Source organism: Myotis brandtii, unplaced genomic scaffold (assembly GCF_000412655.1).
Source record: "Myotis brandtii unplaced genomic scaffold, ASM41265v1 scaffold847, whole genome shotgun sequence".
Lineage (NCBI taxonomy): Eukaryota > Metazoa > Chordata > Mammalia > Chiroptera > Vespertilionidae > Myotis > Myotis brandtii.
The window spans coordinates 1043690-1066521 of NW_005371441.1; the positions used below are offsets into that span (position 1 = coordinate 1043690).

The 22832-nt window shown below is 38.1% G+C and overlaps 1 protein-coding gene across 1 annotated transcript in view; it reads right to left on the reverse strand.

The window, feature by feature from the left end:
• Window positions 1-22832, reverse strand: part of PPIL4 (peptidylprolyl isomerase (cyclophilin)-like 4) — a 33673-nt gene that overhangs the window by 9133 nt on the left and 1708 nt on the right. The window contains exons 2-11 of the mRNA XM_005884724.2: window positions 16942-17009; window positions 16790-16854; window positions 16376-16493; window positions 15088-15230; window positions 14507-14603; window positions 13610-13726; window positions 9806-9930; window positions 8105-8171; window positions 4640-4751; window positions 3260-3356 (exon numbers count right to left, since the gene is read on the reverse strand). Of these exons, the coding sequence (XP_005884786.1) occupies window positions 3260-3356; window positions 4640-4751; window positions 8105-8171; window positions 9806-9930; window positions 13610-13726; window positions 14507-14603; window positions 15088-15230; window positions 16376-16493; window positions 16790-16854; window positions 16942-17009 (1009 nt within the window). The remainder of the gene's footprint in view (window positions 1-3259; window positions 3357-4639; window positions 4752-8104; window positions 8172-9805; window positions 9931-13609; window positions 13727-14506; window positions 14604-15087; window positions 15231-16375; window positions 16494-16789; window positions 16855-16941; window positions 17010-22832) is intronic.

Sequence of the window (22832 nt, forward strand, 5' to 3'; positions counted from 1 at the left end):
TATTTGTTACATAGTTGCTTAGAGTTGCAGCTGAGAGGCCGGCAAGTCAGGCAGGGAATGTTGGAGTCCGCAGTCACTGGAGCAAGCAAGCCTCCCTGTTCGCTTCAGTGCATTGCTGCCGGCCGCCATCTTGGCTGACAGTTAATTTGCATAAGGATATGCTGATTAGCCAATGGGAAGGGTAGCAGTCGTATGCTAATTACCATGTTTCTCTTTTATTAGTGTAGATTATCTCTGACTTCTTTTCTCCTTTATACTATGGCATACCATAGCACACTGTTTCCAGGATACCTTCTGGATCTTCTCCTTTTTCAGATACAAATTCAATAGTCCTTGCCTATGATTTCATCTTCGTGTGTAGCTTTTCACATGCTTCTCCCTCTGTCCAAAAGGCTTTAGAGAGGTGTTTTTCAAAATGCTGGTCATGACCCAGCAATGGAGTGCGAAGTCCATTTAGCGGGTCACAGCCAGCATTGTTTAGTAACATAAAATAGGAAACAGAGTGCAGGGTCAGACTCATGAATTTCCTTTTTCTTGTTCAATATTCCGATGGAGGATAATTAGCAGTGGTTTACACCAGGACATGTCTGTCTTCTCCATCAACTTCAAAAGCCTAAAGCAGGCACTGTTCACTGTAATTGTTTAAATTTAAATTCATTAAACATGTGGTTAGTAGCTATACAAGGCAGTGGAGACATAATAGGTTTCCATCACTGTACAAAGTCCTATTGGACAGGACTGGGCTAGAGGTTTATCCTCAAACATGCCTCATTTCCTTTCTTCACTCTTAGTAATCTATCATCTTGAATTCAAAACACTGTAACACTACATATTCTTTCTTCTCAGCCTGAGCTAATTCTATGGGGGAAAAGACGCCTGCTTCTATTTTATACTCTACGACTGTACTTCCTTTTATTTGTCCTACACACTCCTTTTCTTCCAACTGCAGTTACTAGTATTTATCCTAAAATTAACTATAGTTAATTTTAAAGATTTGATAAATCTCAACTGTATTTCATCCATACCTTTTATGATTTTAAGATTTCAATCATATCCTCCCTGATGTTTATCTTTTCAGGCTAAATCTTATCTCACTGTTTGGTCTGTTTGCAAGTGAAAGCTTCTCCTCATGCTGATTATGTCGGCATACATACTGCAGACTTTACCCACTCTAACCTCTAGAATGCTTTAACTATTGTAAACAACCAACACTGCTTTAAAAATCTATCCTATATAATAAAAGGGTAATATGCAAATTGACCCTAATGGCAGAACCACCAGGACCGACTGCTCGGACACACACTGACCACCAGAGGGCAGATACTCAATGCAGGAGCTGCCCCCTGGTGGCCAGTGCGCTTCCACAGGGGGAGCACTGCTCAGCCAGAAGCTGGCTCATGGCTGGCCAGCATAGCAATGGTGGCGGGAGCCTCTCCCACTTCCGCGGCAGCGCTAGAGATGCCCAATTAACGGCTTAGGCCTGCTCCCCGCAGGCCTAAGCCATTAGTCGGACATCCCCCGAGGGCTCCCAGGCTGCCAGAGGGATGTCTGACTGCCAGTTTAGGCCTGATCCCCCAGGGAACAGGCCTAAGCAGCCTGTCGGAAATCCCCCAAGGGGTCCCAGACTGTGAGAGGGCGCAGACCGGGCTGAGGGACCCTCCACTCGAGTGCACGAATTTTCATGCACTAGGCCTCTAGTCTATAATAATAAAAGTGTAATATGCTAATTAGACTGGACGTCCTTCTGGACGACCTTCCGGACGAAGCCAGGGCTTCGAGGGAAGCCCAGGTCCTAGGTGTCTGCCGGTGGCAGGAGGGAATGACCGGACAATTGGCCGGTAGCTATGGAGAGCACCAACCCAGACCTTGCTGCTGGGACCCTGACAGCCCCGAATCTGGTACACCTGCACCCCAGACCCAGACAGGAGAGAGGAGGGAGTCTGCCGGTGGCAGGAGGGAATGACCGGACAACTGGCCGGTAGCTATGGAGAGCACCAACCCAGACCTTGCTGCTGGGGCCCTGACAGCCCCGAATCTGGTTCACCGGCACCCCAGACCCAGACAGGAGGGAGGAGAGAGCCCAATTCCTCATGGAATCAGCTGTGCCTTACCTTGCTGATGGGGCCCTGTGAGCCCTGAATCTGGTTCACCCACACCCTGGACCCAGACAGGAGGGAGGAGGGAGCCCGATTCCTCACGGAATTGGCCATTGGTTAACTTGCTGCTGGGGCCAACCTTCCGTAGTCCCTTCCCCCATCCAGCTGGCCCCCTGATCAACCCCAATGGGGGGGCAGCCAGCCAACCTCCCGCAGTCCCTTTCCCAGCCGGCTAGCCCCCCAGATTGGACCCAATCACTGGCCATGCTGAGAGATCCTACCTGTGCACAAATTCGTGCACCAGGCCTCTAGTAAGTACATAACCATCAGCCCAATATTCATCTTTCCTTGATGACTACTTGGAAAAGAAATGTTCCATATACAGTATAGGAAAAGAGAAGCTCTAAAACACCAACAGAAACTAGAAAACAAAGAAACCATTAAAGAAAGAATCCCAAAAGAAGTAAGCTTTACAATGTGTGGATTGATAAATTTATAATGAAAACATCAATGAAAAATTAAAATGACATAATATGAACAGTATGTTTCATTGCTCCTTACTTGTCTCAACCTAAAACTTGGAAAAACCTAAATAAAATGGTCAAGTCAAAGAATTTCTTTAATCCTATAAGTCACCTCTTGCACACAAGTGAAGCCCAACATGTATTTGTTGCTAGACTGACAATGTACTAAGCAGAAAGAAGCAGCCTAATTATGTAAGGAACAACAGGATTTTGTTGTCCACATCTTCACCATCTCCAAAGTTAACTATCCAAGGAAGGTTAGCACAAAGGATTTGGTTAGCTATAATAAAGAAATTTCTGACTATGAGGAATTTAAAATTATGCAATTATATAGAGAAAATATGAATCTTACCTGAAGATCTTCTGCGAATAAGTATTAACTTTAACCTAAGAGTAGGGAGGGAAAAGAAGGCTAAAGATTTATTTCAACCCTAACTTTCTCCATATAACAGAGAATACACTGAAAAAGCAAAGTATATATAAGACAGTAAAAAGAGATAAACATAATGACTCCTTCACAAACCATCTGGCTTAGGGACTTTTCTACAGCCTTTGTGACTTTTTATAACATATTGCACAGTACTCTACACAGAGTGTATGGTCAACACATACTGACTAACTGCTTCCTATGAAGGATACTCCTGTTTGGGCTTTACTTTATCTTTCAGAACCAAATTAGATGATTTATCCTGTTCCTTTTCATACTCTTTGAAATCACTCTTGGTATATCTTCCACCTATTTATCAAAAAAAGAAGAAAAAACTTAATAAGAAAAATTCCCTAATTAATCAAGAACAGAAATTACTTTATAAGAGGTATAATATACAAGAGCGATTTTATAAGTGGCATATATATCAGGGGCTAGAAAAAGGCTGAGAAGAGAACAAAAGAATCATAATAATTCATTCTCCATTACTATTTTAACTGGTAGCCATATGCTGCCACCTAATGAAATACATGAATATTACAACACCATACTTTCAAATCCTAAACAACACAGTGCATACATACGTTCACTGGAAAATAATGCGGTGTTTAAGTAAAGCCATTATATCCATGAGAACATTAGATCCAAGGGAAGCTAAGGGTTTGGGACTTGAGTCTGAGATGCCAGAAACTTACAAGTTTGGAAGAAGTGAGGCTTTAAAGACCTATGATCTGTCAAAAGAAACACTGTCCCCAAATCTCAACAGAGCACCAAGCAGATAGGGGACAGCAGGATGTGTGTAGAAGTTTGCTGAGAGATGCAAGATGGGGGGATTGGTGTCTCTGCTTTAAAATTCTTGCTTAAGAGCACCTTTATTCCTCCCAAGAGCCAAAAATGAAATCAACAATGATCTCTTCAGAAAAACAGGACCTATTCCTAAATCCTGACTGGCCTACAGTGGCAGGGCAGGAAAGGAGGGAGCATTCCATGCAGCCTCTCTACTCTCAAGCCTAGTCTCCTGCCAGAGGAAGATTCAGCTCCTACCCATGGCCCAGACCTGCTGGCTGCCCTGCCTTTCCTGTCTCCTCCACAGAAATGAGGAAATGCTTCTAATGGGAGGGCTTCCTACCGAAGGGCCCAAGACTGAATGTACAAGTAAAGTAAACTGGAGGCACACAGGGAAGTGTTTTGATTGTTTATAAAATATATACAGGGAAAGACATGAAATGAAAGGAAATTCTAAACATAAAACAAACTTTAGGCAAAACATATTAGGGGTTTTGCATCTAGAAGAACCAAACCACCACAAACATAATAATTGGAAAAATGTCATGCCTGAAGTGGGTAATTACAAGTAATTTATAATATAGTCAAACATAGAAAATATATTAATCATCAGTTTAAAATCCATACACACACACACACACGGACCCCTCTATCTTAGATTTTAGGAAACAGCAATGTAAAACCATATAGGGCAGGAGTTTTATCAAAGAGCATTTCTCCAAATTAAGAGCACTAAATCAGGGGACACACACACACACACACACCATGGAAAACAGAACAGGAAAAAAAAAAATAAACCAACATACCTTTTCCTTTCCATTTAACCTTTGCAACAGACTGGCTAAAATCCACATGTATTCTTCTGTCATCTATAAGCACATTGTCCATTTTGAAGAATGCTTTCTCACAATCTTCTTCCTATAGTTATAAAAAAATTAAGCATAAATGTTCCTGTACATTGGGATCCCGACTTTAAAAAAAAAATACTGATGCCTGAGTTCCTTTTTTCCTTCTTGATTTCAATGTAATTGGTCTGGGGTGCAAACCTGGGCATCAGGATTTTTCAAAGCCCTCCAGGTAGTTCAAATAGGCAGCAAAGCTAGAACCACTGCTTTATAGACCACACTTGGTGCTAAGCTGATCTTGTATCTTGTATGGTTGTTTATCATCATTTTCACACATGTTCTGTGTCCCCAACATGAATATATTTTATATGGCAGCTTTCTTTCCAGGGTGCTTTCCAAGCACTCAGTAAACATTTGCTGTGACTGCTGCTGTTGAAATTGATGGTTTACCAGTGGTTGGCAAACTGCGGCTCGTGTGCCACATGGGACTCTTTGGCCCCTTGAGTGTGGCTCTTCCTAAGCCTTAGGAGTACCCTAATTAAGTTATTAACAATGTACCTACCTATATAGTTTAAGTTTAAAAAATTTGGCTCTCAAAAGAAATTTCAATCGTTGTACTGTTGATATTTGGCTCTGTTGACTAATGAGTTTGCCGACCACTGGTTAGCCGATCTGCGGTGGGGCTCAGGCATCGGTATTTTTGAAAAAGCGCCTCATGTGATCTTACTGTGCTATCAAGGTTGAACATCACTGGGTTGGCTCCTACAGCTCCAGCTGATGGTTGCTATGGAGAAATTGGGGTGGAGGAGTGCCAAATGTTCTGATTTTTGCAGAAGAAACTTAAAACCCAGATTTTCATAATGTGTTGTCAACAAATTTAGATTTTTGAAAAAACTGTGTGCAAACAAAATAAACCACATCTGCAGGCAAAAAGAAACAAAAACAAAAAAAAACACAACTAAATCTTTATGAAAATTTTTCAGAATACTGAAAATACAAAATATGTTGTTACAAAATGAAGATTTGAATGCTTACTATAACCAAATGCTATTAAATTATTTGGATCTATTACCTCAATTAACTCTGATGACAACTGTATGAGGTACTATCTATTATTATCTTATATTTTCTCAAAGAGAAGTTCACAAAGGTACCCAACTTGCCAAAGGTCACACAGTTGGCAAGGGTGAGTCCAAGATTTGAACCGAGGCAGTCCAATTGTAGTGGACATACATATACTTACCAATTGTCTTTTTTTTTAAACATGCTTTTTATTGATTTCAGAGAGAGGGATAGAAACATCAATGATGACAGAGAATCATTGATCAGCTGCCTCCTGTACACTCCCTACTGGGGATCAAGCCCACTAGCCAGGCATGTGCCCTGACCGGGAATTGAACAGTGCATGACCTCCTGGTTCATGGGTTGATGCTCAACCAGAGCCTCTTCTGCAGGGCACCAATTGTCTTATCTAAATCCACAAACCCTTTTAGTCAAAACCCATAAATATCCTGAAAATTGAAAGTTGTTTTTATAAATCTGGGGTTAAAATCCATTTGACAGCAAAACCTGACCTAATGGGAGGCTGTGGCCTTAAGTTATCCCATTTAGTATGACTATTCATTTGTTTCAATGAAGAACTACTTTTGTGTTTGATTATGGATGCTGACCCAGAGGAGAATTATATCATTCACAGATTGTGTCAAACACACACACACACACACACACACACACACTTATTATAATGAAACACCATTCAGAAACATATATAAATCTTACAAATATAACACTGAGCAAATAAAGCTGAATACAAAAGTATACACATGTGTTGACATATCACGTTTAAAATTAGACAAAACCAACCTATGCTGTCAGAAGTCGCAGTGATGGGGAAATTATCTGCAGGGGACACAAAGAGGGCTTCTGGGATCCCGATAATTTTTTTCCTACTAATGTTTTATTTCTTGACCCGAGTGATGGTTCTACATGGGTATGATAACTGTGGTAATTTGTCAAGCTGTTTACTCATGAGCTGTACATTTTCTGTATGTGTTTTACTCTTCAGTTTAAAAAATTGGGGGATCAGATTATCCAAAACATATAGAACTTGCCATACATGCAAAAATACAAACTAAATGATGAACACTTACAAAGAGGCTACGGGCCATGAGAAATTATGAAGCAGAAGGATGTAGCTTAATCTGATTTTCAAGAAATGATAAAGGTCACAAAAGATCCACCTCAAAAACAGAAATGCTGAATCATGATAAAGAACTCATAGATTCTATAAAGTTGAACTGCACTACATATTCATGGAAAATGGTATATCTGCAGAAGACTGAAAAAACATAGGCAGTCAATAGTCTATGTGCTATAAATGAAATGAAATTATATTTGTGAGTAAATAAATAATATATCCTATAGTGTCAATGATGGAATGACACTGTCAGGTCTATAAGAAGTATCCATAGTAACCCAAAGCACCAATGTACCTTGTAGATACCATTTCTGGTACACCCAACAATATCTAGGTAAAATTTGTTAGGTGTCTGTCTTCCCAACCCTCCATTATTCATCTTGTAGTCCTAGGACTTATCACACTGATATATAAAAGGGGTTCAATAAATACTTTGGGATAACTATAATTTAGAATGAACTACTATTGGACACATATCAGTCCAAAGCTACATTAAAAAATAGCCTTACCTAGCATAGTGGCAAAAAGCAATGTGAACTTATTTAAGTTCACACATATGAAAGTTCAAATCCCAGGTATGACATGATCTTAAATAAGTCACGTTATCACTATGTGTTTCAATTTACTTATTTGGAAAGGAGGGCAGTACCTATCTCACAGAGCTGTAAAGATTAAATGCATAGCAAGTAGCATAATGTCTGGCTTAAAGAAAGTTATTTAAGTAACATAAGTTATCATTATTATTTTAGACCTAGAAGGTACCATCTAATCCAATACACAAGCTTTATTTATAAGGACGTTAACACCTGGAAATAAGATTTCTAAACTGCCAAATGTCATACAATAGCTGATCAGTGACAAAGCTCAGATTAATATCTAGAACTTAACACCCAGTCCAGTTCTTTTTCGTTACTCGATTATATCTATCTAAATAACACTGAAAAATCATTGATAGAGTGTGAAGGACTTTACCTAAAACTTTAAAGTTTTCAAGATTCACAAACACAGACTGCATGTGAATCTAATGTAAAGGTACATACATTAACATCAACAGATGTTGAATTTATCCCCTATTTGACTATAATACAGTTAGTTTTCTTTGGTGCCTAAAGAAAGGGCACAATAATTTCCTAATCTTAGGGACTAGACAAGTTCTTGCAATTTTTACATTTTTAAACCATAAAAGAACAAAAAAATACCAAACTTAATAGATCTATATTATGACCTACCTTTTCAAATTCAATAAAAGCATAACAGAGGGATTCTCCTGTCTTCCAATCTCGAATAACTTCACAACTGAAAGAAAGTTTGGGAGAAGTGACTTTTTAAAAAAGCATTCACTCTCACTCTTCATAAGTGAAGAACGAAATAAGACAGTTATTAAAAGACAAAGTTAAATTTTTCCAATAACAATTTTTTAAATAGTTCACCAGCCTAGTAATCACATTATCTAATTCTACTCTAAATGCCCTATATAGGCCTGCAGCCCTAAATTCCCGAAGAACTGAAGGAAGAATAAGATAAAAATATTTAATTTGCCTATAACAAAAGTAAACTACTGCTAAAAAGTTTTTTAAATCATAATTCATTTCTAGTCCCCAAATGTAGATAAATTATAGAATATCTAATGTTACTATTAGGATAATGTATGCACATTCATACATATATAGCACATGTTTAGTAAGTTTATGCTTTGGAGTTTTTGAATTTTAATATAAACCAAGCTCAAATTTAACCCCACAGTATAGCTAGTCTACAGAACTAATCCACCTTAACAACCAAGAGAAAGGGCCAATGAAGTTGAACTGAAAGGACCGGCTTGTCCCTTTCCTGACATATCCTAAGTCTCATTTTACATTAACTGGAACAAGAAAATAAGACTTTATGAGAAAAAGGAAAAATAATCCCATTAAAGAAAATGGTTCAGCTGTTACAGTAGTTACATACACATTAAAATGTAAATATTGAACAATGACCTAACCATAATTATGACATAACCAAAGTAGTTGGAAGAAAGAATGAACATGGGATGTTACTAATAGAGGTAAAATCCTCATCTTGTTTAGCAGGAAGTCAGCATATGTCTAAAACTGAAAAATAAAAAGCAGCAATATAGGAATATTTTTTATAAATATGATGTTGTAAGTAGGTGAAGGAATAAAGTTGGGTAATCATTTACAGAAAGATTTTTATTTCAACAGGAAGAGTTAAGAATGGCTTCATGGGAGAAAAACATGAAATGAAATTCTAAACATAAAATAAAAATTTTTTTAAATTGATTTGAAAGAGAGAGAAAGTGAGAGAGAGAAACATCGCTGTGAGAGAAAAACATCAATCAGTTGCTTCCTGTACGCATCTAACTGGGATCTAACCCGCAACCTTTTGGTATATGGGATGATGCTCCAACCAACTGAGCCACCCTGCCAGGGCCACAAATTAATACTTTTTAATTAATTATAAAATATTTCCCTTTCTCACAGGAATACTAACTTAGTAGACTTTTGCATTAACAATGCAGAGGAAATTAGCCAAAAGAAATATTTGGGAAAATTTAGATTCAAATTAATTTTGATACAGATTGCTGGTAATTCTAAGGAGAATATAAATGAGATAAATGTTTTTAGTACTAGATTTAAACTGTTCCATCCACCTCCTGTGAAAATGTGTTGGAAATCATTCAATTATATATATACTGTGTGTAAATATACACACACACACACACACACACACACACACATATATATATTCTTATATATACTTATACACATATACATACATTATTTTTCTTCCCTCTGTCCCAAGGATTCAACTGTAAAATTCACCTGTACAAAATTCACCTAGAATTCATAGCTTCATTGAAAATATGTCATTAGAAAGCCACAAATTAATACCTAGTTTTCCTAAAATCTTTCACTAATTCTAGAGATTACCTTCTTATTGGCCCAAATCTTGAGAATATTATCTCCAAATCCTCATCTGTGGTCACTGGATTCAATTTACACACAAACAGAACATTTTCTGGAGGTTTAATATCTGCATCAGGTAGGTCTCCCACCTAAATTATAAACAAACAAAAATATAAATCAATTCCTTTATTTATTTTCCATTCTAAATACTCTATCCACATCAAAATGCCAATTTTCCTAAAACATCTAAATTTACATTATAAACTGCAGGATCAGAAGAAAAAGAAATCTCAATAACACCTCAATATTCATTACAGACAATTCTTAAAATAATGCTTAAAATAATAATCCATTTTGTGAAAGTGGAATTCAAAAAGGTTAAATAACTAACTTGCCCAAAGCCACACAGTGATAGGCAGCTGAGTTGCGATTTGACTCCAAGTTTATCTGGGTTTTATCTTCACTTTTTCTTTTTCCTATTTGATATATCAAAACGGAATTTATGTAAAGTATATCTAAGTTATGAAGCATAAACATAAAAAACAGCCATGATGACAACTAGCTTAAGAACTAAAATGTCTCCTGATCCCATTATCCCTCTGCCTCTCTTACCAGATATAATGAATATCCTGCTTCTTGGTTTTCCTTGTTGACCAGCCCCTTGCATATCTTTAGAATTCAGCGGTTCTCAACCTGTGGGTTGCGACCCCTTTGGGGGTCGAACGACCCTTTCACAGGGGTCGCCTAAGACCATCGGAAAAATATATAATTACATATTGTTCTTGTGATTAATCACTATGCTTTAATTATGTTCAATTTGTAACAATGAAATTGGGGGTCACCACAACATGAGGAACTGTATTAAAGGGTCGCGGCATTAGGAAGGTTGAGAACCACTGCTTTAGAGTTTTACCAGATAGGTATGTATTCCGAAGCAATATATTATTTAGTTTTGCTTGATTTTAAACTTTTGCAAAATCTTATCTTATTGAATCTAGCCTTATGTGATTAGTAATATCAGTTCTTTCCACATTATTGTTCAATATGGAACAGCAATAATTCCTGGATAGTGTTTCTAGCTTTTTACTCTCACCCTCACTAGCATCTCCTTCAGTCACATTGAAGTCAACTGCACAGTCAACCACTGCTCTGAGCAGAGCATTCCACTTCTCACTGAGGCAGCAGTGAGGGCAACAGTGAGAGAAAACCATGGTGGTATTGGTTTCATTGTGGGAAAATTATTATTTCCCATGGCCTTTAGATGGAGAGAACAATATTCCTTCATTCAAAAACTCTAAGATTATTTCTCATATGATTATCACATAAAGCATTTCCTCTTTCAATAAACATGCTAAAACAAAAGGAAATCATGAAAATCAGAAACAGCAAGAAGAAACACCACCAGTAAGATCTGCTCAGTGTCTTCAAAGCCTATAAAAGACAAGCACCACCTATGTCCAGTAAGAAGTATCACAGCACATATGGGGAAGAGCAAATCAGTAAAATCGCCAGAAGCACCTACAGTGCAGAAATATCACATCTCAAGGAAGCACAAATAAACAACTTTAATGTTAGGAAAATACTTACTATACTACTTGTCAAAGATAACAAGGAAATTTAAAATACTTTTAACAGTTATAAAGTTCAAAACACTGGTTGATAATGCAAAACACCAGTTAAATTATCATTATATTACTTACACACAAATAAGTAAGAGAAACTGATGTGCTTAGGAAATAGAAGATAATAGTGAGGACCAAAAAGGACAGGCTCATGTATTAGAATGGTTAAAATCCAAAACACTGACACCACCACATGCTGGAAACGAGACAGAGCAACAGGAACTCTCATTTATTGCTAGTTTGGCAGTTTCTCACAAGGCTAAACCATACAACCCAGCAATTGCACTCCTAGGTATTTATCGAAATGAGTTAAAAAAAAGGTCCATACAAAAATGTACACACAAATGTTTACAACGGCTTTATTCATACTTGCTAGAACTTAGAAGCAACTGGTATTTTAATAGGTGAATGGATAAACCAACTGTGGTACATTACCAATCGAAAGACATGGAAGAACCTTAAATACATAATGCTAAATGAAAGAAGCCAGTCTGAAAGGCTACATACTGTATGATTCCAATTATATGACATTCTGAAAAGAGACAAAAATGATGCAGACAGTCAAAAAAGATCAGTAGTTATCAAAGGTTGTGGGAGATAGAGATGAAGAAGTGGAACGAAGAAGATTTAGGGGAGTAATGAAACTATTCTGTGTGATACTATAATGGTGGATACATGGCATCTGTCAAAATCCACAGAATGTACAACACAAGGAGTTCATCCTAATGTAAATTATAGACTTTAGTTAATAATAATGGGTTTTACACTAATATATAAGTTCCACAAAGGCAAATCTTTTTTTCACTGATGTATCCTATTAAACACAAAGATATGCATCACCCTTCTGGGCTTGACAGGTTTTGAAAGCTGGATTCTACACTGGGGTGGGGTAGGGAGGGGCAGAGCTATAAAGAATATTACCGAAATAACTTACAAAATTGTAGCATGAACTGCAATTTCTATTGATATTTAATTTCCTGATTTCAATAACTGTACAGTGAATATGTAGAATAATAATGTTGATCTTAAAAAAAAAAATGTTGATCTTAGGAAATACATAGTGATGTAGGAGGTAAAGGGGATGTTTGCAATTTAATTTCAAATGGTCCAGAAAAAATAATATGTGCATGTACATATATCATCAAAAATATAAAGAGGGGGAGAACAGAGAAAAAGAGAGAGGAGGGAAAGGAGCGGGAGAGGAGAGAGAATGAATGATCAGGCAGATGTGGCAAAGTTAAAAATTGGTAAGTCTGGGTAAAAAGTATATAGAAGTCCTCTACACTATTTTTTTGAAAATGTTCCATAAATTTAAAATTATCTGCAAATAAAAATTTAAAAAAACACATTAGCCCATTTTCTTCAGGCATGAACTTCTTATACTTTTGCTGCTGAAAATTCTGATGATAATCTAATGTTCTTTTCCTTATATGTCACTTATTCTTGTTGCCCAGTTGTTGCTCAAAGGATTTTTCTTATCATTTGACTTGGTGTTGACTGTTCTGGGTCAATGTTCTCTGATACTGTGTGCTTATTAAAATGTATTAATTTCAATTTTTTAATTCAATAATGTTATTCCTGAATTATAGTCTTTAATACTTATTCCTTCAGACTGATGATGCTAATATGAATTTTAAAACAGACTAGGAGCCCTGGGCGGGTGGCTCAGTTGGTTGGAGCATCGTCCCAGGCACCAAAAGGTTTCAGATAGGATTCCTGGGCAGGGCACAAATCTAGGTTTCTGGTTTGATCCTGGTCAGGGATGAGGCAAGCAATGTTTCTCTCATATCGATGTTTCTCTCTCTCAGTTCTACCAAGGTTTATTTTATCCTGTAACTACTATTCTAATATTTAATCTCAATACTTGAGCTGTACAAAGAATTATTTGTTAATATATATATATAAAATTGAATCCAAGAAATGCTCTTTTAAAATGATGAGTATAACTATTAAAATCCATTAAATATTTGTAAGTTGGATATCCATTCCCCATTTTTTAAAAAGGCACTTGACACTTTATTAATAGTGGAATCAAATTTGTTTACTTTCATGTATTATTATTTTACACAAAATCTAATCCAGAAAAAAACTCTTAGCTAAATGTTTATATTTTAAGACTATCAAAAAGCCAGAAATAGATAAACCAACAGTAAGTACGTATTAAATATATTACTGAACAACTATTTGAACAAATAAAATTACTTACCATTTCTAATAAAATAGCTTGAGTTTTGGCCTCTTTTTCTGCCTTTATTTCTTCTACTTCTTCAGCTGATCTTCCTTTGAAATCATCAATTTCTTCATCTGCTCCTATTCGACCACTCTGTAAGACAAAAGTTTCTCATATATATGCATATATAATTTTAAAAAAAGAAAACAGAAAAATCTGGGATATTATGCTTTATTCTTAGTTCCATCAAATGCATTAGAATAGAATTACTTCATTTGTTTCACGTATGTGAAACTTACCTCTGAAAATTAATGTAAATTAATTCAATATTATTAGCCAGACTAATCTTCTAATTTATTGTTACCTCAAAATAAACATTTATATAGAAACTATCTGTATCCAACTAACTGTTGAATGCAGAAGACAAATGGTGCTAGAAATTAAGCATCAAATCCAATTATAAAGATAAATTTAGCTTTAAGGGAAGTCTCATAAGCAGAAATTTATACTTTAAAATATCTGAGGAAAAACTGTGCATTATTCCACAGAAATTTCTGGGTTCTAGCCTGGCTTCAGAGTATGTCCCAGCTGAAAAATTGTTTTAAAGGTTGATAGTTTAATTTAGCCTAAAATTCTTGAAATTTTAGTTAGGATATTTAAAAAAAACAAAACATTTTCCCAAAGTAATCATATAAGCTTCCAGAGCTAAGGCTCTTCTGGTGGAACAGAAACTGAAGAAAGGATATTATGATAAAAGCATAGCTAGAAAAATGAATTGCCTCCATAGAAAAGAAAAAGAACTCTACACTTATCCTAGAATAATTGATCAAGCAAGATAGGCATTCTGAAGAAATGTTTTAATAGGCTAAAAAGCAAAAGCTATGCAAAGCATTAATATGCATGGACATTCAATCACAAGAGGACTCAACTTACATCTAGTTGTTCCCTAGTAGGTTCTGGTGATCGATCAGGAATTAATAAATCCGGAGGGTCATCAAATGGATCATCTAAAATCACTGTATGATTAATCCTTACAAAATAAATCCATGTCAAAGGTTACGGTTACATTGCTTCAGAATCTGTTTTACTTTTTGCAAATATTTTAACAAATGTCTATGTATCCTTAAAGCCAAAAAACCATAACCTCCTAAATTTTATTGCACCAGGAGGGTCCTAGAGTACACTGTCACAATTAATGTTACTGTTTTTGATTGTTTGACATTATATTTATTACTCTGCATTACTCTAAAATAATATGTCTAATTCTTAGTACTTTTGCTGTATTTCTCAATAACCTGCATTTTTAAATACTAAATTAAAGGCTTAATAATTCCTCCCAGAATATGCAATTATGAATAATTAGTACAAGTGTAAAAACATAAAAATGTAAAAACATAAAGATTCTTATAGTCTTTATTCAAGAAACAGTCTTACACATACCATCACCACTACCATGTCAAACATCACAGTATTAAAACATTCTAGTACATTCAGATAGTAAATTGTAACCATACCTGATATCTTGATATGGTACAAAATCCTTGTCAACAAAGGTCTCATTAATTTTCTTAATTATGTCCATGCCTTCTGTCACCTCACCAAACACTGTATGAACACCATCAAGGTAATCTAGATTATCTCCTGTAGTAATAAGAAACTATAAAGAAAAACACAGAACACAAAAGCATGTGTTTGTATGCATATATATGTAATATATATATACACACACAGTGGGGCCTTGACTTACGAGTTTAATGCGTTCCAAGACCGAGCTCGTTAAGGAGCTCCTTAAGGAGCTCGTTAACTCAAATTACTCTATCAACTCAATGCAAAAAATCAGCCAAGAGACAGCTGGTATCTCAAAAAACTCGTTAGTCGGGACACTCGTAAGTCAAGGCCCCACTGTATATATATATTTATATACACACACACACACATACATACACAGATTATTATGACCGGCCAGATTATTATGACCACCCCATCAGTACAATGAAGTGAATTAGTTATGCAAATAATAATAATAATAATAAAACCTTGAGAGTATTTGCTTAGGAAGTTTTCAATATTCAGTATTTTTGGAAGTGTCAATGAAGTACTGATGGGGTGGTCATAATAATCTGGCCGGTCATAATAATCTGGCCACTCAGTGTATGTGTGTGTGTGTGTGTGTGTGTGTGTGTATATATATATAGTTAACAGACTGACAAAAAAATACACAAAAGATTCTATATTAACTTCATGGATCCTTACCCACTTGTTACTAGTAGTAAGTAAAAAGTTTATACATAAAATGTCAACACATACATAGATGTTGCTCTGATTGTTTAAAATACTTGGCCAAAGCAAGGCTCAGTTTCTTCACATGTAAACTGTGAGGGAATAAAAGCATCTTCCCCAAATGGGGTTTCAGTGAGTATTAAAGAAGGCAAAGAATGTAAAGTGCTCAACATGGCCCGTTTTGAAATAAGTAATAAATACAGAAAGGAAACGGGCCACAATGTGAACAGTGATGATCCATGAATGGTAGCATTGGGGGTAATGTTATTTTCTTCTTTGTACTTTTCAGTGTTTTCTAAATTTCTCACAATGAACATGCCTTGCATTTAAAAGAACAAAATAATTTTTTTCTTTTTTTGTGAGGTCATATAATTTTTGTTATATAGAGAAAAGAGTGTAATATTATTCCTTTAACAAATATCTTTGATTGAAATGTTATCCTTACTGGGTAATTCTAACTTTGTAGGATCCTTATAGTCCCTCATTTTAAAGCAAAACCCATCTTTTCACCCACTTCCTAACCTGAGATCCATGCTGATCACTGCCATTGTTCACCATGGACACAGTGCCTTTCTTCTTGTGCTTAATTCTTGGTACTTTTTCTGCATCGAAAAACCTTGCTTGATCACCATACAGTTGACTGAAAATACATACAATAAGGTAATAAAATATAAGTATTCTCAACACAAAATAGAGAAGTACTAGTAACATATAGGGTTGCCATTTCTTTATAGAAATATCAGTATGATTCATAATATTCCTCACTTCCAGTGGTCGCCAACCGGTGGTCCATGAGGTCCGAAAGGTTGGCGACTGCTGCAGGAACTTGGAAAAAATCTAATTTGAACCATATTTTAAAATGCAGACTGAAATATGCTAGTTAAATAATATAAAGAGACAACTCTATTTTACTCATTTAAAAATAAAAGAACTTACCCAAAAACAGACTCTCCTCCACGGCCAGTCCCTGTAGGATCACCAGTTTGGATGATAAAGTCCCTCTATAATATATAGGATACTTTATTAATTCACATAATTTGCTAGATGGTTCCAATAACAAAGAACATGACTAATATCCAGCAACTCACCTGTACATTGTGAATAAGGCAATAATTGTAATATTTTATCTTGCACAACTTCAGAAAATTCAAACAGGCTGAAAGAAAAAAATAGTAAATTTAGCACAGTAGTTCAAATACATTTTAAGCAAGTAAAAGCACAGTTAGTATAATTAAATTCTAAATTACTATACAAAACCTCCCCCAAATGGTCAAATATTCAAAGCCATAAAAAAAGGCAGTGAGCTTAAAAAAGAGCAATATATTTTAAACTATTTTTTTATTCTTTTTCTTAGGGTTTCTTGGGCATGTGAGCTAATGCAGAAAACTGACAATTCTGAGATAAGCAATCATTTATTAATTGATTTTATAAGAGAAAAAAAGAAAAATTAGTTACAATACTGGCCATATCTGAAAATACCATTTCTGCCACTTAAATAGTAAAATGTAGGTTAAAAAAACGCCACAAGAGTTCAAGAGAGGGATTGTTTCTGACTAGAGAAATTAGAAGACCTCGTAGAGACTTTTTAAAAAACTGGATTGGCAGAGAACAGAGAATGTACAACATGTACAATGTTACATTCTATACAATAAAACCCTAATATGCAAATAGACCGAATAGCAAAACAACCAGTCAATGCGCACTGACCACCAGGGGGAAGATACTCAACTCAGGACTGGCCCCTGGTGGTCAGTGTGCTCCCACAGGGGGAGCACTGCTCAGCCAGAAGCCAGGCTCATGGCTGGCGAGCGCAGCGGTGGCGGGAGCCTTCCTGCCTCTGCAGCAGCAGCAGCGCTAAGGACCCCCCGGGGGTCCTAGACTGTGAGAGGGCGCAGGCCGGGCTGAGGGACTCCCCCCAGTTCACGAATGTCAAGCACTGGGCCTCTAGTGGTACAAATAAATATACAAAAGATGTATGACTCTGGTAGGAAATAATGACAATTAGGGGATGCTGTACATGTGTGGGAGTAGGGGGTTTATTGGACATCTCTGTATCTTCCCCTCAGTTTTTCTATAAAGCTAAAACTGCTCTAAAAAAAGTAAAGTCTTAATTTTTAAAAAGGGAGGGGGAGAACCTATATATTAAAAGAGATTTAAGAGATATATCAACCAATATAATACTATATGGTCATTGTTTGGAACCTAAATTACCAAATATTTTTAAAATTCTTTATTGTTTAAAGTATTACATACAGTATTACATATGTCCCCCCACTGACCTCTCCCAGGCCACCCCCACCCCCCCAGCACATGCCCTCACCGCCCTGGTGTCTGTGTCCATTGGTTATGCTTATATGCATGCATACAAGTCCTTTGGTTGATCTTTTACCGCCCAGCCACACCCCTCCTCCTCCCCGTTTGCCTTCCCTCTGAAGTTTGGCGTCTATTCCATGCTTCTCTGTCTCTGGATCTATTTTTGTTCATCAGTTTATGTTGTTCATTATATTCCACAAATGACTGAGATCATGTGATATTACCAAATATTTTCTAAATGTTTATGACACACTGGGAAAATACAAATGATACTAAGGAAATAGTTTTTTATAATAAAAAGTAAAAAAGGAAAGAAAAAGAATGGAGAGAGGAAAAGAAGGAGGAAGAAAAATAAATCTGGATATGTTTATTATGGATTGATAAGTAGTTATACATATAAACAGATAACCGATCACATGCTCACAAATACATATAAACAGAGTGGGCTTATGTTTTTAGTGTTCCAAGGTATCTTTGCAAACCCATGCTTGTCTGTTCTAATTAGGTGTTAATTAGGTGGAGTAACCCTACCTCCCCTTAGTTCCTCATAGCTCTGGGGAAAGAGGCCCACTCATTTGCCAGGTGCTGGTCCATGTGAAAAGTGGCAACCAAACTCAAAGGAAAGCAAAACCATAATAGGACAAATACAATTCCCTGTAACATCCTTTGATCCCCTGGATCCTACCATCCTTATAGCCAAGCTTACTCCAGTAACACAAGACAATCAATTATTTTCTTTCAGCCAGTTTGACTTGAATTTCTACCACTTGCACAGAAAGTCCTAATACAACACACATACATGATGAGTCAATATAACGAACCTTCAATGTGTGCCCTCAAAGGGTCAGCTGAGCATTACACGAGGTGTTCAGGATATAGAGATAGATTAAGGCACAGTCCCTGCTCTCTTGGAGTTTATATTCTTTTGGTTTGGTTTTGTTAATCCTCACCTGAGGATATTTTTTTTCCATTGATTTTAGAGAAAGTGTATGGAAGGAGAAGAAAAGGAGAAAGAGGAACATTGATGTGAGAGACACACATCAATTGGTTGCCTCTCGAACACGCCCCACATGTTCCAACCCGGGATCAGGCCTGCAACGAGGTACATGCCCTTTACCAGAAGTGAACCCACGGCCCTTCAGTCCGAGGGCCGACGCTCTAACCACTGAGACAAACCGGCGAGGGCAGAGTTTATATCCTGAGAGGAGATAAGACTTGCAAGTAATTCCAGGACAACAGATAAATGTCTTAACAAAATCTGTGTTGTGTGATTTATAAAAGACTTGAGGCAGAGCAGACGAAACAGATCTAACTCTGCTTAGGGACAATGGAGAGACAGCAGCGATCATACTGTTATGCCCAGAGTTCGGGGTCCCCAATAATCCACGACCAGGGAGCCTTTTCCGATGCAAAAGCAAAGGGTCTTTTATTCAAGCTGGGGGCTCGTCCGGGATCGGGGGAAGCAGGGCCCTAAGGGTTAACAAAAAGGCACTCTCCCTGGATCTGGGAGCCATCAGGACTTTGAAATTCTCCAAGAGAGGAGAAGTCTGACTCAGAGACTGCCCAAAACCTCGTTGGGTTAGAAGAACCGGAGGCTGCATATTGAACTTATAGACTGCAGTTTGCTGGGCAGAGGTCCAAGCCCAGTTATATAGGGGTTAAACTACCTGTGTACAGCAAAACAACTTTCTCCTGTGCCAGAATACATTTTAAGAAAATTGAATGCATAATAGACCAGTAAGCTGGGACAAGTAGAATAGGGAAACTGAGCAGAAATCCTATCTTCCCTAAACCAATGACACTTGGGAGTAAATGCTTTGCATTTGCCTCCCTAAACAAAGGTTAAATCGTTTATGTCAATCTGATTAGTGTCATTTGTTGTCCACACCCAGGGACAAATGAAGTTAGAAAATAAGCCTTATTTTGATTAGTTCTTTTATTCAGGAGGAGCCAACCTATTCAAAGTGATGAATAGCAAGAACCTACAACCAAGATTACTTTATCCAGCAAAGCTATCATTCAGAATTGAAGGTCAGATAAAGAGCTTCACAGATAAGGAAAAGCTAAAGGAGTTCATCACCACCAAACCAGTATTATATGAAATGCTGAAAGGTATCCTTTAAGAAGAGGAAGAAGAAGAAAAAGGTAAAGATACAAATTATGAACAACAAATACACATCTATCAACAAGTGAATCTAAAAATCAAGTGAATAAATAATCTGATGAACAGTATGAACTGGTGATTGTAATAGAATCAGGGACATAGAATGGGAATGGACTGACTATTCTTGGGGCTGGAAAGGGATGTGGGGGGTGAGGGAAGAGATTGGACAATAATCGTGCACCTGTGGATTAAGACAGTGGGTGGGGAGTGAGGGCGGTGGGTGGGGTGGGAACTGGGTGGAGGGGAGTTATGGTGGGAAAAAAGAGTAACTAATGTGTAATAATCTGAACAATAAAGATTTAATTTTAAAAAAATCAACTTAAGGGAAAAAAAGAATGGAGAGAGGAAAAGAAGGAGGAAGAAAAATAAATCTGGATATGTTTACGATGGATTGATAAGTAGTTACACATATAAACAGATAACCGATCACATGCTTACAAATACATATAAACAGAGTGGGCTTATGTTTTTAATGTTCCAAGGTATCTTTGCAAACCCATGCTTGTCTGTTCTAATTAGGTGTTAATTAGGTGGAGTAACCCTACCTCCCCTTAGTTCCTCATAGCTCTGGGGAAAGAGGCCCACTCATTTGCCAGGTGCTGGTCCATGTGAAAAGTGGCAACCAAACTCAAAGGAAAGCAAAACCATAATAGGACAAATACAATTCCCTGTAACATCCTTTGATCCCCTGGATCCTACCATCCTTATAGCCAAGCTTACTCCAGTAACACAAGACAATCAATTATTTTCTTTCAGCCAGTTTGACTTGAATTTCTACCACTTGCACAGAAAGTCCTAATACAACACACATACATGATGAGTCAATATAACGAACCTTCAATGTGTGCCCTCAAAGGGTCAGCTGAGCATTACACGAGGTGTTCAGGATATAGAGATAGATTAAGGCACAGTCCCTGCTCTCTTGGAGTTTATATTCTTTTGGTTTGGTTTTGTTAATCCTCACCTGAGGATATTTTTTTCCATTGATTTTAGAGAAAGTGGATGGGAGGAGAAGAAAAGGAGAAAGAGAAACATTGATGTGAGAGACACACATCAATTGATTGCCTCTCGAACACGCCCCACATGTTCCAACCCGGGATCAGGCCTGCAACGAGGTACATGCCCTTTACCAGAACTGAACCCACGGCTCTTCAGTCCGAGGGCCGACGCTCTAACCACTGAGACAAACCGGCGAGGGCAGAGTTTATATCCTGAGAGGAGATAAGACTTGCAAGTAATTCCAGGACAACAGATAAATGTCTTAACAAAATCTGTGTTGTGTGATTTATAAAAGACTTGAGGCAGAGCAGACGAAACAGATCTAACTCTGCTTAGGGACAATGGAGAGACAGCAGCGATCATACTTGACCCGAGATAGGAACAATAAGCAGGAAGTCTGCCAAAAGGACAACAGAGGAGACACTGTGGGGTTGAGGCAACAGGATGAGAGGCATGGGTATGCGCTTGAATACCTAGTGGTGGGGGTGAGTGTGGGGGAGACAGCTGAGTGTGGGAGGGGTGTGTAACCGGAGGCGCTCACTGTACTGCACTGTGGCTTGTTTCACCCTCTCTGGTAGACTCTGCACCCCATGGGGGCAGGACCCGGACTGTAACAATCTCCCCGGGCCTCCAGATGGCCCTTATGCTGACACATTCTCCTCACCACTGCCTATTACCTTACTAAAACAAGTTTGCCACGCCTAGATCCTGTTTTTAAAACCTTCGAAATCTACTCTGGTCGTCGGTAGGGCTCGCAAGCCCACTCCCGATCTCACGCATACCACCAGACTCGCAGCCTGCCATCCCGTGCCACATACCATTCCTTCAAGCCACACCAGACTCCTTGCTGTTTCCAGAAAATTACAAACGAACTCAAAGAAAACCCTCATTCCCACTCATCTTTGAAAGAGCGAGTTCAAGTGTTCTGCATTCTTTGCTTGCTTCCCTTCTCCCCGCACCCAACCAGAATCACTCTGGTTTCCATAGCAACTCACACAACCTCCCTCTACACTGAAAAGTTCAATGGGTTCCAGCGTCAATACCTCCTCATCCCCCCACCCCCACCCCATAGAAAAGTACACCCTCCCGGAAGGCGCCTCCCCAAGGCTTGGCACAATCTTGCCCAGGAGGCGATGGATGAGCGTCTGCTCAGGCTCGGGGCACACCTCCGGACAGCCCTTCCGCCATCCCGGCAGGATGTCCACGCCCACTGGCCGGAGCACGCCCTCCCGGCTCTCACCGAGAAGCTCACACTCCAGGGAGGACCGGAGCACAACCGGAAAGCGCGGTAAAGCCGCTAAAACTTTGGGGGCACTGGGTATGCCCCCCCTGGATATGCCACACACACTCGCACTGGAAGACCACAAGCACCCGCTCCCCATTGGCCAGCACCACACCGGGGAGAAGGGCTGCGCCCCATGAAAACTTCTCTAGCCGAGGCCCGCTCATCGGAGCTGGGTCGCGGGCACGGGGACCGGGCGGCACAGGGAGGCAGGACGTGGC